The sequence below is a fragment of the Schistocerca piceifrons genome, chromosome 2 (genome assembly GCF_021461385.2).
Source record: "Schistocerca piceifrons isolate TAMUIC-IGC-003096 chromosome 2, iqSchPice1.1, whole genome shotgun sequence".
Classification (NCBI taxonomy): Eukaryota; Metazoa; Arthropoda; class Insecta; order Orthoptera; family Acrididae; genus Schistocerca; species Schistocerca piceifrons.
In genome coordinates this window covers 69,127,567-69,145,342 of record NC_060139.1, presented here as the reverse complement: position 1 = coordinate 69,145,342, position 17,776 = coordinate 69,127,567, and the positions used below count along the sequence as shown (strand labels likewise).

At 43.3% G+C, this 17,776-nt stretch overlaps 1 protein-coding gene across 1 annotated transcript in view; it reads right to left on the bottom strand.

Moving 5' to 3' along the window:
* LOC124772857 (chitin deacetylase 1) overlaps positions 1 to 17,776 on the bottom strand; it is a 69,025-nt gene that overhangs the window by 23,204 nt on the left and 28,045 nt on the right. The window contains exons 2-4 of the mRNA XM_047249355.1: positions 14,365 to 14,516; positions 2,350 to 2,499; positions 266 to 365 (exon numbers count right to left, since the gene is read on the bottom strand). Coding sequence (XP_047105311.1) covers positions 266 to 365; positions 2,350 to 2,499; positions 14,365 to 14,516 — 402 coding nt within the window. The remainder of the gene's footprint in view (positions 1 to 265; positions 366 to 2,349; positions 2,500 to 14,364; positions 14,517 to 17,776) is intronic.

Here is a 17,776-nt window from a genome sequence, read left to right as displayed (position 1 = left end):
ATAAAGCTACTAACACCACTGAAAGTTCTTCACCGAACCAGGTTGAGAATTTCTCTTCCAATATTAAAACTCCCCGTCGTCAGGAGCAACAATTGATCCGATTGTTCAAAGTCCATTTTCAGAATCGTACCGATGTGGAAAAAAACGGTTCGCTGTTAATTCATTTAAGGGCCGCAGATCGTTAATTACTTATCAATGTTAGTCAGCAGTAAATTGTTGATGGAGCGCTACGGCGACGCTGGGAGCAATAGCTGCAAGTACTCACCACAGGTGTTCTCATCGGAGCCGTCCGTGCAGTCCTTCTCGCCGTTACAGAAAAGGCCCCTCTCGATACAGGCTCCGTCACCGCACGCCAGGAAGCCATCCTGGTGGAACAACAGAGGTCAGCTCTCCTACTCTTTCCTTCTTGTTGCCAACCTCGACGTACAGTTGTTTACTATTCAACATATTCACGTCTTGGTGGGAAATGTTACAACACCCGTACAACGAGCATCTTTTCAGTGCCTCTCATAAATATGGGAAAGTAATTTAGAATAAGCACAATATTTCCATTAACATCTGACCCTGAATCACTACATGCTACTAATTTCTCTTTTGATACTTGAGCTGCATCTGGATGTCATAATATTTTCCATATTAAACTCTGACGTTCTCGGTTAGGAAGTAAAGAAACAGTTCACCTGCGGAAAACCTCATTATTTCTCCTACCAAAGACGAAAATAAAAATATATATAATGAATCGTCATCGGTGGCTGTCCACAAATCCATCGCATCTTGAACAATCATCTTTAAAAATCACGTTCGTCTAACAAACATGTATATTTAACCTTTAATTTGGAGGATTTCCAAATATTATTACGTTACACAGAAAGCAGTTAAAACAAATTAATTCTAAAAGATCAGGCAAGACGAGTCGAGTAGCAACCATCTCTTCGATTACTTTCCCCGATAAATTAATATTTTTGTGTATATTATTGAAGATTTGCCTATCTGTGTGATGTCAATTTGCTAACGCACGCCAATAGCTTTTGACCAAAAGGAAGCTGTTCGAATCCAAGAAGTGGGGGAAATTTTCATCACCGTGGTTTGTTTCCTAACGGTAACTGTGAGCAGTTTCTCTGTGTTAGATCCCAAACCACATTGCAATGTCTTAATTTGTTGTTCTGTTCCACGTATTCCATTCGTCGGATTTGAATGTTATTCTTTTCATTACGAACAATTTCGGAGTGAAGACCTTAATTTACGGTTACTTTAATTAGTGTCGTAATGAGAAGTTACAATATGAAAGAAATAATTCGAGCCGCTTCGTTTTCTAATGTGGAGAAGGGTGGGATATTCAAAGTTATTCATGCGTATCTCTCGAATAACAGGAAGAAAACTGCGCAAAAACTATATTGGCACGCAGTAAACAGACACACATCAGTGGTTAGGGCATCTCTCCAAGTTTTTGACTCACATTACAAGTGCTGAATATGGGAACCTTTCATAATGCAGCTAACGTTGATATGTCGTTGCAGTTCATCGAAACGAATTGTCAGGGAAGTCGCGACAGCAGTCCACTTTGCAGATCGGTTCTTTGGGATGCCTATCTGCATGTCCGAAATAATTTGGTGTGGCAAGACGAAGTGGAACGGGGCTGAGAGTTATCAATGAAACGTAAAGGTAACACAAACGACAGGTGCAAGCTGTAATTGTAAGAATTCCCTTTACCAGTGGGACATTGATACATGGAAATACCTTGCAACAAATTCCCACAGGTTCTGCTATATATGGGACACATACATTCTGATAGTCAAAAGGTTAAGACAGTCGCCCGTTTGGTGTCGCACGGCTCGATGAATCGGTCCCAGGGTGCGAAGGCAGGAAGGAAATAGCACCTCCAGAGTGACAATGTGGAGGAATGCGCTGTGTTGCATTCAGACCAGCACACAACTGGTTTACTTGAAACTATGTGCCGTTACTCGGACCCACCCTCTGTTCTTGTTCCTTAGTCATCTATGACAACATAACATTATGCTGCAGGATCATATTGATTGTTCGAGACCACGTCCGCTGTGACTTTGACAGTTAAGTATTGCCGGATTCGTGGCCTGCCACTGAAGCCTGCCGTTGAGTACGGAGCTTGCTTGATAAATTAATTCACCGGAGGGACCTCAGCGGATTGTAAATAAACTCGCGGAAAAACGTTCGGCATTTCATACGTAGTGCAAGTAACCAGAGCCATTTTTTAAATGACACTGTCGCTTTTATCGTGATTACGTTACTGGGAAAGTATACATAAAACTACCAAATGTTAGAAGAACCCTGCTTCTATAGAATAAAACCAACAGAGTCGGAAGTGAGGCTTACCTGGCAGAGAGGCTCATCTGTGTAGAGCAGCGGCTTAATTTTGCGCTCCTTGTTCTTCAGTTTGCAGTTCTTGACCGCATCCTTCCAGTCGCAAGTCTGCTTCTCGATGTCGAAGTACAGACCAGCCGGGCAACGGATAGCTTGCAGACCCTGCACAGAAGAAGAGGTACAAAATTCTATGAGGAGTTATCCTTGTCGCTTTCTGATAAGGAAGCTTCCTTGACACACACAGTTTAACATCTGGCCTAGAAACACATCCTAAACATGCTCTCTAGGTAACCGACGTCGCAATGAGCAAGGCGACCACATTAATATGTTTCAATACGTCTCAAAAAGGCACAGATTTCTGTTAAACATAATCTTCTTATGTTCGACGACTGCCTACCAAAATTTTGTCTCACTAATTAACTGAAAATACTGGCATTCCCGAGACGAAGATTTTTTCGCAATGCCAAAGGTTCAGCATTACTAAACGACGACGGAATTAACATGCTAATAACGTACTTTTACAGGCTTGCAATGATTGTATCTGTGTAAAATTACATTCTTAAGCAGAAACTTATGTTAGTTACGTTGAGAGCATACATTTCCTGGGAATATCTGCACCTAATCATTACTTTCTTCTGCTCTCATATTTCTTGTTATAGACAATATGGACAAACCTTTTAGGGTTTCCCTACTACCTCTTACCATTCAAGATATGTGTTAAATCTTGTCGACACATAAGCACCTAGTTTAGTTTCCAATATCTGAATTAAAATCACGTTAAGAAAGATATAAAATACTTAAATATTTGAGTATTGCTGCTTTAAACCCAGAGACATTAACTGCATAATCAAACATTTCAACATTAATAAATGTGGTAAGAATTCCTGATGAGTGAAATTACAAAGAAGTAGTCATTAAAAATTTTGTTGGTCGAATGGGGTATCCAGGAAGCAATTGTTTAAAGTATATCTCGAGATGTTGTTCTCTCACGCCTGAACTTTTTCATTCAACACAAAGTAAATAAGATTCAAAACTTCCTGGTATATCAAAATCGCGTGCTGGACCTGCACTCGAATCTGGGATCTAGGAAGTTTCCATTCAACGCACACTCTGTTGCAAAGTGAAAAATCAGGCTGGAAGAAATTCTCCAGGCTGTGGCTAAGCTATGTTTCCGCATTATCCTCTCTTCCAGGACCGCTTTTCTCGCAAAGTACCCAGGAGAACGTGTGTGAAGTGTGTGGGAGTTATGGTACTGGCATTACGCCAGTCTACAGTGCTATTAAATAACGAAAGCAACTATCACAGTAGTCGCTGCCCCACATTTAGCTTTACTTTCCGCACACTGTAAATCTGTGTCAACAATTCAATGGAAACGTCTCAATAATTCATGAGTTTTGTATTTCCTGATCGAAATTATTAAATTTCGAGGTGTTAAAAAAGTGTAAAAGTTAAATTTCTGTTACGTAAAATGCGCAGTGTTGTTGAATAATACATTGCTTTTTATTGGATTTCCTTAAACACCCACAACGTGAGACATATCAGAGAGGACGAAGGCTGCTGAGTGCATGCTGTTGGCTTCGCGGTCGTCGAGGCACAGAGGCAAAAACATACAAATTTCAACGCATAGTGGCCACCGTTGAAGTAACAAAACATTATTTAGCCAAAATTATCCAATATTTCAAGTCTTATAAGTCTGTCATATGTGACTTACGTATCTATTAATTTTCCTGAATGGCCAAATATTTTCGCATGGACTGCGTGTAGAAAACAGCATCAATGTGTTCCCTCGAAAAAACTATTCACGACTTTATTCTGTTTTCGTAAAAACTATATGGTTTAGAGATAAGAGAAGATCACAGCAGACGACGGTTTCTACTTGAAATACCAGGATAAATACACGATGACGTCAACTTTCTCGGTGAAACGGACCGTATAAATCTTGGAAATTTCTCTGTACGCACTGTAAATTTCTGTTTGAACACAAGCGAGAATAAGTCAATTTTTGAAGCTGCGCAGCTTACTTTCTCCGCTGTTGAGTAAGGTAAATACTCGTTGATTAAAGAAATCTAGACTGAGAAGCTGTTTGTGAAATCGTTACATTATTAAAAGATTTATGCGCAGATAATGTTACCAAACACGATAGAATATGGTCAGATCTTAATACGAACGTTGCCTGAAAAGAGGATAGTGTTCGCGAAATTGTACAGTACTAACTCTCTGGAAAAGCGGCCATGGCAACAGGAGAAAGCTTCAAGCGATGAAACTAACCGATTAGCGTGTGTAACGAAGTGCGACTGATTATTCAGTAGCTCTCTGCCATCAACCAACTCTGTGTTAGCCACAATTTTGAGGGGCTAGAGAAAGATACTAAATTATACAAGAAGATAATGGCTTAGAATTCCTAAAAAGTGAAGCCCTACAATGGAAGTATTTAGAATTTGCTGTTCGCAACCCTACAGTAAAACAAATTTCGACTATCGTATCCGATTCAGATGTAACGTAATAAGAGGACAAGGGCTCTCGAAAGATTTTATAGTATCCTGCACGTCGCGTGGCCTGCCTGGACAATGGTAGGCGGCTTTTTAAGCCCGTCTCGGTGGTTGTACAACAATGTATTCAGTTTGCATGTAATTTGTAGAAGAAATAATAGGCAAACAAAACGATATAATAGTTACATGTTTAAACTTCCTTCTTTGACTACAGCTAGGTATCCACGTTAGATTATTTGCCAAGGGATGCACTGTTAGTTGCTGGTGTTGCGCTACTTTTAGGAACCATTTAGCAGAAAATAATCTTACATTCCGTGTTGGAGGTAAATTATAAATTTGACGGAAACAAATGCCAACACTGTGACAAACACTTTGCTAAAGCCTGTCAGGTTGTGAATAATCAGTCATTTGCAACGAGCTGACATGTCAGCTATCGAATCACGTGTGTACAAGCGGTGTACAAGTGAATTCGATTTGTATAAGTAGCTGGAACTTGCCACTCTATCTTAGACAAAAGTGGCAGACAATGACGATCCGATCTATCATTTGACTCTTCGTAAGCGTGCTTCATTGTGAATTTCATTGACATTAATAAGTGTAAACTCAGAAATTTGAGGGACTGCAACCTGATTTGCTTTAAAAGTATGTCGTATAAAAAATAAATATTGTGCGCGCACCTTGCACAGTATAAACTACGGTGTGGCATGTTTTAATATTTGTTCGCAACCGAAACATTCGCCCTGTTGTTGTTAGTCCATTCTACAGTAAATTGATCGACTTATGAGACCATAAACCGACAGTTGTGTTTACTTGCCAGTTCTGTAGCCAATTTTTGCGGATAAATTCTTTAGTTAGACGTGGCAGATGACGTGTTCTTGATCTCCTCGCAAAAAAAATATTGTAAGAATTGAGAGATTACGTTTTCTTAAACATTGTAGCACTCATCTCATAAACTGTGATCATTCCTTTCTTTCTTGCAGAATATGGGAATGATATTCGAGTAGATGTGAATCTTGATGTTTTCTCAACTTTCCATGAAGTTCCGGTATTCCAGCTGGATGATGTCGGAAGTCTTATGACGATATTTCGGTTGGCAATCTTTCAGCCTTTCACAGGTGAGTGTTTTGCACTACAGATTGCTGGTTCACGTCGCTAGGTTTATACCAGAAATTTGCGAGGAGGCGCGTGCGCACAGGTTTCCGAAACTTCATGGAATTCGAAAAAGTTATTGAAAATGTATTTTCGCAGGTCGCTCGGAAGATTTCCGTACAGCCCTTTCTTTGTACGTTTTGTAGAAGACTTTGGAGTCACCATATGGTAATGTTTGACAGTTTATTCTCTCCCGGGATAACCGTTATCTTTTCGCGTCTTTTGGTGTCGTTGTTCTGTGGGCCAAAATCAAAAGAAATCAGTTATCACTCTGTTCCCGTCAATCGCACAACCTGTACTAAATTTCTTTGCGTGGTAAATTGAGTACGTATTAAGCATATCAACTGTGGGAATATACATTACAAAAATGGATGCACGTGTTTATATAAGTCTGTATTATGGGCTCGTATGTATGTATGATTATTTGTTCCACATCTCCTCCTAAACCACTGGACCGATTTCAACCAAATTTGGTGCGCATATCAACTACTGTCTGGAAAGGATCGCTGTTGGGGTAAGCACATATCTATCAAAGGAGTGGGGTGAAAAAGCAGTTTAGCCCACGACGTGCGAATATCCATCCTATATTCATTCCCTGAGAATGAGAGCACTTGGTGACTTACAACATACTTTAAACATAATTTCATACCTTGAAGAAACTTTTTCTCGTTGACAACCCCCACAAAATGATGAAAGGAAAAAAAAATTATCGCTTACTACATTTCCGCTGTTCATGAAATGAAACTGTACATGGAGTATGACGTTGTAATTTATTACTTATTTACTACAAACTGTATATGCGACATGTTTCTCATACAGTATCTACATATACCGCCCAAAGTACCAGAGAAACATACCACTGTGCGACACGCAATTCAGGAGATACGATGCCAAATATTGAAATGTCGGAGAAAACTGTCGCATCGTCCACGACGTTTTAATTTTTTACTTCTTTACTACTAACTCTATTCAGAACACATTTCGTATGCTGCAGACTCATGTACCATTGTATGTATCTGTAAAAATTATTTCACTGCACGACACATAACTCGGGATATACGACGTCATAAACGTTGAGCTGCGTGAAAATGAAACTACTGAGAGAAATTTGCGAAAGATACAGGTGAGTGTTTGTACAAAGACGTGTGAAATATTTTAAATATGTGTGAAATATACACTATGTGATCAAACATACTCGGACATCCCCGAAAACATACGTTTTTCATATTACGTGCAGTGGGCTGTCACCTGCTGCCAGGTACTCCATAGTAGTCATTAGACAACGTGAGAGAGCAGAAAGGGGCGCTCCGCGGAACTCACGGACTTCGAACGTGGTCAGGTGATTGTGTGTCACTCGTGTCATACGTCTGTACGCGAGATTTCCACACTCCTAAACATCCCTAGGTCCACTGTTTCCGATGTGATAGTGAAGTGGAAACTTGAAGGGGTACGTACAGCACAAAAGCGTACAGGCCGACCTCGTCTGTTGACTGACAGAGCCCGTCGACAGTTGAAGATGGTCGTAACGCGTAATAGGCAGACATCTATCCAGACCTCACACAGGAATTCCAAACTCCATCAGGACCCACTGCAAGTACTATGGCAGTTAGGCGGGAGGTGAGAAAACTTGGATTTCATGGTCGAGAGGCTGCTCATAAACCACACATCACGCAGGTAAATGCCGAACGATGCTTCGCTTGGTGTAAGGAACGTCAACATTGGACGATTGAATAGTGGAAAAACGTTGTGTGGAGTGACGAATCACGGTACATAATGCGGCGATCCGATGGCATGGTGTGGGTATGACGAATGCCCGGTGAAAGTCATGTGCCCGCCGGAGTGGCCGAGCGGTTCTAGGCAGTACAGTCTGGAACCGCGGGACCGCTACGGTCGCAGGTTCGAATCCTGCCTCGGGCATGGATATGTGTGATGTCCTTAGGTTAGTTAGGTTTAAGTAGTTCTAAGTTCTAGGGGACTGATGACCTCAGAAGTTAAGTCCCATAGTGCTCAGAGCCATTTGAACCATTTTTTTGAACGTCATCTGCCAGCGTGTGTACTGCCAACACAAAATTCGGTGGCGGTGGTGTTACGGTGTAGTCGTGTGTTTCATGGAGGGGGCTTGCACCCCTTGTTGTTTTGTGTGGCACTATCACAGCACAGGCCTACATTGATGTTTCAAAGACCTTCTTGCTTCCCACTGTTGAAAGGCAATTCGGGGATGACGACTGCATTTTTCAACACGAACTAGCAACTGTTCATAATGCACGTCCTGTGCGGGAGTGGTTACACGACAATAACATCCCTGTATAGGACTGGCCTGCACAGAGTCGTGACCTGAATGCTATAGAACACCTTTGGGATGTTTTGGAAGGCCGACTTCGTGCCAGACCTCACCGACCGACATCGATACCTCTCCTCAGTGCAGCACTCGGTGAAGAATGGGCTGCCATTCACCAAGAAGCCTTCCAGCACCTGATTGAACGTATGCCTGCGAGAGTGGAAGCTGTCATCAAGGCTAAGGGTGGGCCAACACCATACTGAATTCCGGCATTACATGGAGGACGCCAAGAACTTGTAAGCCATTTTCAGGCAGGTGACCGGATACTTTTGATCACATAATGTATTTAACAGGTACGTACGTGAGAAAAGTCAGCGGTAAAAGGCTCACCCTAAGCCGCTAGAACGAAATTTGAAACACATATTACTTACGATTTGGAAAGGGATACTGTGGAGGTAAGAACCACCAATCTCCTATTGGGGTGGGCAGAGATAAGGGGGAAGGGGGAGATAAATAGAGAGAAGAGGAAATGGAAAGAGAGAGGGGAAAAGAGGAAATGGACAGCAAAAGGAAAGAGGGGGACATGGACAGAGGATGGAGGAGGAGATAAACAGCGAGAGAGTGAGGTGGAAATGGACAGGAAGAGGGGGAAAGAGGAAGGACAGAGACGAGGGGAAGGGAGGGGTGACAAGAAAGAGAGGGGGAAGGAATGGGAGGTGGACGAATAGAAGACTGGAATAAATACGAGTATATACCTAGGCAACACCGGGTGATCAGTTAGTTTGGTATAAACGAGTGCCTGCTGGGTATTATGGAAAATTACGCAGAAGCTGCTAGAAACATGTGTTCTTGGGAAACAAATGAACGTTTTGTATACATGTACGTCATACTATCTATGTTACTGCCTTTTTCTATGTATACTGCTGCTTCACTTTACCTGAGACGACTGAGAATGTAGTTGTTTTTCAGCCAAAGGTTTAACAGAAGTCTTATGGTCCTGTACCGCGTCTTCTTGAGCTCTGTCACCTAATATTCTCGTCACTATCCTACCAAAATCCTCATCATCATCATCATCATCATCATCATCATCATCTTTGTTTTCACATGGTAGTTCTCCAGGCTGTCCGGTCTTCTGCCATCCTCTTCAGGTCTGCATAATTTCCTCTTCCCTTTATGTCGTCTATCACCTTGTATCTCCTTCTTCCTCTCAGTCTTATATTGTGATTGAACGGTTTCATTGATTCATGCTCATAAAGCAGTGCCCCCCTCCTTATTCACGAAAAAAAAGAAAAAAACTTTGCGTGATAAGAAATGAAAAACATTTATTTCCAGTTTATTCAGTACATTAATAAAGCACTTTAGGATTTTGGAGGAAGACTGAAGACCAAAATCCTGAAGTGCTTTATTAATGTATTGAATAAACTGGAAATAAACGTTTTTCATTTCTTATCACGCGATTTTTTTCTTTTTTCGTGAATAAGTAGGGGGGCACTGCTTTAAGAGCATGAGTCAATGAAACCGTTCAATCACAGTATCCCTAACAGACGACCTCTACTCCTTTGGTAAGGTCACTAACGCGTAAGGGGGAGAGGGGTAGGGTATGCGGGAGGGGGGTGGGACATTCCGTTTGTAGGGAGCTAATTAGAATCTCTATGGTCGAAATACTTTTCATTTCTGGAAACTAACCAACGTAAAAATTATGTATACTGAAGTAACATCCCATACTGTTGGTAGTGTACCAACAATTTCAGTTGGGAGTCCTAGCGTCTTGACAATGTCCTATGGACGTGAATCAGTTAGTGTGGCACATACTGCTGACGATCTGTTGTACTAATAGCCATGTTATGTTTGCTAATTGATTTGCTACTCTCTAACAGAAAGTTTTAGAATTTGATCCTCTCGCATTGCTTCAGTTCTTCATATCAGTAGGGCAGTTTCGCTGTACCTATTGAGGGCAACAGCTAATCACATCTTTCACATCTGTGACATGAGAGCTGCACATACAACTATTTTTCAAACTGTGTTTTCTTGCATTGATTCTCATGCCTTGCCAATACCCTCAACCTGTGTTGCAAGTACACAGAAGCAGTTTTACACCACGTGGTGAGCGATTCTGCGCACGATATAACACGTAAGCAGCTTTCTCTCTAGTGCAGTCGCTGTATTACACACTGAGTTTCCGAAGCACAGTATGCTAATCTAGTGCGAGCTCTCTAACGTAACTAGAACGCATAAACTTAGATTTAACAGATATGGGGCATATTCAATTCACTGAGAACATGCAGGTGTGTAAATAAACAAAATATATAATCTTCCTAGAGCAACTCCGCTTGATTTTTGTTGCAAAACTACCACAAATGCCAAGGTAATGCACCTGTACTCGATCTATGTTGAAAACATTTCCTCATAGATATTCGAACTAATACCACATGCTATAAGAGGCTTTTTACCTTTCAAAGTACATGTCACATTTGAGGTCAGTTCTGTTAAACAGTCACTAGTCTATCATTCTGAATGGTCTGGTACCCATATTTTCGTGCTGAGTAAATATAAACAAAATTATGATCTATCGTAGCAATGACGGCATATAGCGGGATGTCCAGAGCAATGTTCAACAAAAAACGAAGCAGCAGGTTTTTTGATAGTATATTGATAATCCTGCAGATGTGTGATCCCATCATAAGGCAGCCAGTGCTTTATCACCAAGGCGATTCTAAGTTCATCTCAGCACTGATATATAATAGTATTTATTGGATGCTTTCAATTGAGGTAGATAAACAATCACTTCCCTTCTAAATGAGGTTCAAATGGTTCAAATGGCTCTAAGCACTATGGGACTTAACATCTGAGGTCATCAGTCCCCTAGACTTAGAACTACATAAACCTAACTATCCGAAGGACATCACACACATCCATGCCCGAGGCAGGATTCGAACCTGCGACCGTAGCAGCTGCGTGGTTCCGGACTGAAGCGCCTAGAACCGCACGGCCACTGCGGCCGGCCCGAAATGAGGTAATGAAGCTTTACGATATATATTTTGTGCTTGGTTATGCGGTATATAAAAACGTGAAAACCCTGAATGATATGTGCGCATCGTGTATTGAACCTCTGAAAACGATAATCTCTCTATATTTATTCTTAAGTTTCCAGGCGATATTTTCGTCGAAATATTTGAAAGTACTTTCAAGATATTTGTTTCAAGATGAAAGACAGTGAAGAAATTTTATTCTAAAACGATTAGTTGTTATTACGTGTTGACAAGATCACGCAAGGTTGCGCATCCTGCTGTTGTGTGGTAGCGAATTATTTTTAAAGGATAAGAAACATTGCGCAGTAAACCCCACTGTAGGTTTCGCAAACCTATGACCGGTCTGTCATAGTAGGTTTCAACAATTACCGTATAGTCATCATCAGTTGAGGCAGTGAGTGTTTCATAAACATTATAGTGGTCGAAACTACAGATGAGGGACACATGAAGAAAATACGTATTATAGTTTATCTTCGTTTAATTATAATATTTTTTTAGTCAGGATTTGGTTGGATCGAATTTGAGCTCTTCAGTGAAACTTTTTGTCACAATTATAGGTAATCGCACTACTCAATATTGTCACTATTAGAGGCTTAACATTTCATTGTCTTGCGCTTTTACCGCAGGGTTCCACCATTATAATCAAATAAAAAGCATTAACTGCCATTTTCATTTATATGCTGTATGCGGAATCCATACAACGAGAAAAGCATCATTTCCAGCTGCTGGTCTCAGATGTGGTAAGCTAATTTCCGTTCACGTGAAAGAAAATTTTGTCACAATTCCCTCTTACGTCATCTCTTAATTATGAGGGTCAGTGGAATGAAAACCGTACCTCCGCTACAACGGGAGCATGGAATGGTTCCATTCAGAAGTAGTTGCTACGCACGTTACGACATTTATTCCACTGGGAGAAGAGACAATCAATTCCTGTTTTGTGGAAAGCGGTCAGCCGCTGACTGATCCACAACCGCACCCACGCCCGTACTTCCTGGTCCGACGGACCGACAGCATTCCTCGGTGTTTTGACCTAATGGCGCCTCTTAGTTTCTGCAAACTGTGTTCATAAAGCTGCGCACTGACTTTTGGTTCCACGCTCGAGAAGCTGGACAAGCGGAGGAATCGCCTTGTTGCACGATAACGACCGTCGCCCGCCCCCACATCGTCAGTCAGGATGGGCGACTTGCGTAGGAAACACTGCAATAATTCCCTAAAGCCCGGATCTTTCACTTTGTGATTTTCGCATGTTTATCGACCTGAAGAAAGACATCAATGGACGGGCGCAGTCCAGATCCCTCCTGAAACCACGTAGGTAATCAGGTAACAGGACCGAATCCTCCCAAACTGACACATTGTATGTTGTATTATAGACAATAATATAATTATCTCTGGCATGTTCCTTATCTCCTTCCCCTACCCCTCCCAAGTTTTAAACAAAAAATACTCATTCACTTATGCACGCTTTGCGCGTGACCTTGAGCGGGACTTCGTCGCTGGCGCTGTGTCGGCTGGACTTTATCTCAATAAGATAAAAGATAAAACTTTTAAACATACAATAGACGCGAAATTTGTTTACATCTTCTACTGTAACTTCATATGCTTGCCTTTGCCTGCTTGGAGTATTCATAACGTTTAGAACTGCTACCTGCTTCGAACGGGAGGATTCGGTCCCATCGCTTTTCATTCTCTTGCGGGCTTGGGAGGATTCGTTACCATTTTTATGACCGCGGGATATTCGCGGCTGCACTCCCATGGACGTTGGACGAGGAAGTGCAAGAGTGGGTTTGGTAGTGCATCCGTCAACGGCCGACCGCGTTCTACGAAACAGGAATTGATCGCCTCGCCTTCCATAATGTTTTAAACGAGTATCTTGATTTGAATGGAACCATTTCCTGTTTCCGTTGTGGCCGGTGTTCGGTTTTCATTTGACTTCCCGTTATATGTCTCCACTGGTCAAAAGTTGTCCCTGGAGGAAAGAGTGAAGTTGAGCTAAAATAGTTCGTGACGCAGCAGACAAACGGACGCAATGCTCCTAAATGGATGTATTTCTAGTTCTTGTCAGAATGGGACTGAGTTTATGTGATTGTAACAGCAAATTTATATCTCGAAGGAAAATTTCTTCACTATGATTAACGTTATTGCAGAAAACGTTCCTTGCATTGTCTTCCAGTCTTTAAATTGGGTACCTTAAATTATTTTCAAGACGGGCATCGTCTCTCTAGCTCCCAAATAGCTTGGTACTGATAGAACAAGTGATTCAGAGCTATCGGAGATGGAGCGACAAGATGTGTATTGATAGTGCACATTTCTGAAAGTCTATTGTAATTTTATATTGTAGCACAAGAAATTGAGTAAAATTATTCACCGCCCGCATCTCGTGGTCGTGCGGTAGCGTTCTCGCTTCCCACGCCCGGGTTCCCGGGTTCGATTCCCGGCGGGGTCAGGGATTTTCTCTGCCTCGTGATGGCTGGGTGTTGTGTGCTGTCCTTAGGTTAGTTAGGTTTAAGTAGTTCTAAGTTCTAGGGGACTGATGACCATAGATGTTAAGTCCCATAGTGCTCAGAGCCATTTTTGAAAATTATTCACCGAATTCAAGGACATACAGATAACTGCCTGCAAGTAGAAAAATGGACAATTTTTTTTAGACTCACCTGCGAGGTAGCTCTTTTTGATTATCAAAATTTGTAATTAAGACATCAAAGAGAATATAAGCAAACAGCTTAGTTCTTTAAAACCTATTAGGAGCTATATTTTTATTTTATTCCTTGTAGCCAGCTTCCTTCTTTTGAGGATAATCTGGAGGATGGGCAAAGGGCATCCCAACTGCAATTTTTTGGGATGGGTTTCCAGTCCCGGCATTCGTCCGATAACCAATGAAAAAATCACCAAAGCCTTTTTCGGAACTGGGTGATTGGATCTATTTTAATTCTGAAACGAATTTTGTTTGCCTGCGTGTATTTATTTAACGAAGCGCCTGAAGCAATGTATGCCGTCAAGGGCTTTCGGGAACTCTGACGCATGCGCGGCCGGGTGGCCACTAGAACGCTGCCGCTGGACAGTTTGGAGAAACAGCGGTACTCACCGAGGACGTGCACTGGATGACGTCTCTGCAGTTGTCGCCCTCTCCGGCCACCAGTCGGAACCACTCGCCGGCGTCCTTGTCTTTGCACAGCTCTACCTCGAAACTGTCGTCTTTCTTCGCATCCTCCTGCCGCTTCACTCTGATGGACGCTCCTGTGAACACAGAATGAATGTTCGCGATTAGTTTGAAGAACGTTCTAGATAAATCGAGCAAATGCTACGGCCACCTAGATGGCCCAATCGCAATTATGAGCGGCTACAGAGGCGGCATGGTCCAATATTTCTGCAGGGAACTTCCAATGACTTGTTGAACCCATGCCAGGTCGTGCTGCTGCAGTGCGCAGGGCAAGAGGAGGTCCGACGAGATATTTGGAAGTATACAACACTAGCTAGAGGCCACTTAAAGAAACACCAGTTTAGAATGGCAAGATTATTGAACCGCATAATACCTCGGTTCGCGTCGAGTGTCCCACTTGCATCTCTCTGTTTGGTAGCTGCTACATCTGAAAATGCAGCATCTGCTAACATGCTAACACTCAAATAAGCGTAAACGCTGTGAGCGTGTGGGTGCTGCTATTCTGTCATTCTGTGCAATGGATTAATCTGAGATGTACCCTTCACACTGCGGCTCCTGCAAGATGCAATTTCCACCCCCCCCCCCCTTACCCCCATCCCCGCACTACTACTGAAGTCAGACAGACGCTCCTAACGTTCTAAAGAGAAATGCCTGAAAAACTTTCAGCAATAAATATCTTCTGGAGTCGTCTGCTGTAAGGAAATGACACAAAAATTCACAAAATTTCTTACGTAACTAGTGGGATACTTGGGTAGTGGAGTAGTGCTGGTTAGTGTAAGAAAAACATGAAACTAACAAAAATTGTTATTTATTTTGCAAAAATTCTCAGAAATCACAATGGTACTTTTAGTTATGAACTGAACACGTTATTTCCTGGTTCTTCTCGGAATATGAAGTTACCTCTCAAGGATAGGATTAGCTAATGAAATTTCTATACAAAGTTTAAGATTGTTATTGACTTGGCAGAATGGCTGCGAGCCACACCTACTCAACTTGAATAATTATCCGTTAGTGTGTTGCTAGGTACAGTCGAGGCTGTCGCGTGTGAAATGCAGTGAAGTCTACTCTTGTGGAGGAAATATGGGGCTCGCAAGAGCTGTAGCGCACAATACCATAAGCTGCGATGACTGCTGTCTGCGCCGCTTGCTGCTGACAAATAAGATAACTCTCGTTCTATCTGGATTGACCTTCGCCAATCAAACTCTCCTTACGCCTTGATGAAGTCAAGGACTCCTATTCGCCCCTAGTCTAACTATTGGCGTGGTACACCGCTCAGATAACCAGTCCACCGTGATGCCACTCAAAATTCACTCACAGGCATTTAACTGTAACTCTGTCCGTTCACACCGCACAATAAGTGTGTCGGCCAACACAGTGAAGAACGCTTAATCGCAAGGACTCAATACAGAGTCGCAAAAAATGGTTCAAATCGCTCTGAGCAATATGCGACTTAACTTCTGAGGTCATCAGTTGCCTAGAACTTGGAACTAATTAAACCTAACTAACCTAAGGACATCACAGACATCCATGCCTGAGGCAGGATTCGAACCTGCAACTGTAGCGGTCGCTCGGTTCTAGACTGTAGCGCCTAGAACCACACGGCCACTCCGGCCGGCATAGAGTCGCACTTCGATTCGCTCACAACAGAGGTGCTCTCACAGTGAAATACTGAGGAGAGACTTGTTCCTTGCTCTTTGAGTACACGTACGAGCGCGCACGCTCTCGTTACGTGTTCTCGCTCCAAGAGCGACAACGGAACGGCCCCTCTCCACGCCAGACGTGAAGGGGTATATCTTTCGGTCTCTTTCATTACTCCTTCAGCTCAAGCGTCAGAAATATCGTCTGATCTTCTAAAACGGGAGAATGACGTTTCGTTTAAGGCGACCAATCTGGAAATCTGTAACATGCGTTTGGAGTTTGCTGTCTCCCTGTGAAAATCTCTGAAACTGCATGCTATGTGTGAAGAATGCTACACAGTGTAGCGGAATTTGCTTTTAAGCCGAACACGGGGTCGTTCCTCCTTTCCGTCGGGCAAACGCTGTCCACTCCACGGGCGGCCGCCGGCCGACGCAGATAGGCTGGGTCGTCCTCTGAAGGGACTGGCGTCCTGGCGTGCGGTGTTTGCCTCTCCCGAACTAAAAGCTTTTGTGACCGTCGTGTCTTGAATGTGTGTGTGTACGCCAGCCTCGAGTATTTCAACCACAGTGCGCTTACTTGTTATTTGCATATCGTTTACATGAATTCGTACAGCACTGACTTTATCTTATCGAGTTTGGGTTCAAATGAAGCGTCTTGATGTGCGGAATATGATTGTGAGGGAGGAATATGTAAGCAATGAAGGTCAGGAGACCACGATGTCTTACAACGCCAATGCGCCGAGTGTCTAGCGGCGCCGCAGCAGGTGATCCAATTACAGGGGGAGCACGTAACGCGTCGGTGGCAAGATCGGCGCGCGGGCGTGGCGAGAAACCAGCGGCGGGCCGGGCCGGGCCCAGGGCCGCGCGCTGTTCCGAGATGTCGAGATTACTGCAGCCAGCAGCCAGTGGCCGGCGGCCGGCGGCCTGCGCGCCAGCCGCGTTGCACAACGGCGAGCCGTGCCGCGCCGGCGCCAAGGCGAACGGGCCGTTCCCAGCTGCGCGAGGCCTGCTCACGTGAAACCCCGCACCTCCCAGAAATACACGGCAAGCCTCACCTGCACTCCAGCTAGCGCCATCAGGGATCACCCTCATTAAAGGGACACCCTACACTGAACTTCGTGTACTCCCAATCTGGCACGGGCGACAGCGTACAGTAATACACTACTGGCCGCTAAAATTGATACACCAAGAAGAAATGCACATGATAAACGGGTATTCATTGCAGAAATATATTATACTAGAACTGACATGTGATTACATTTTCACGCAATTTGGGTGCATAGATCCTGAGAAATCGGTACCCAGAACAACCACCTCTGGCTGTAATAACGGCCTTGATACGCCTGGGCACTGACTCAAACAGAGCTTGGATGGCGTGTACAGGTACAGCTCCCCATGCAGCTTCAACACGATACCACAGTTCATCAAGAGTAGTGACTGGCGTATTGTGGCGAGCCAGTTGCTCGGCCGCCATTGACCAGACGTTTTCAGTTGGTGAGAGATCTGGAGAATATGTTAGCCAGGGCAGCAGTCGAACATTTTCTGTGTCCAGAAAGGCCCGTACAGGACCTGCAACATGCGGTCGTGCATTATACTGCTGAAACGTAGGGTTTCGCAGGGATCGAATGAAGGGTAGAGCCACGGGTCGTAAAACATCTGAAATGTAATGTCCACTGTTCAAAGCGCCGTCAATGCGAACA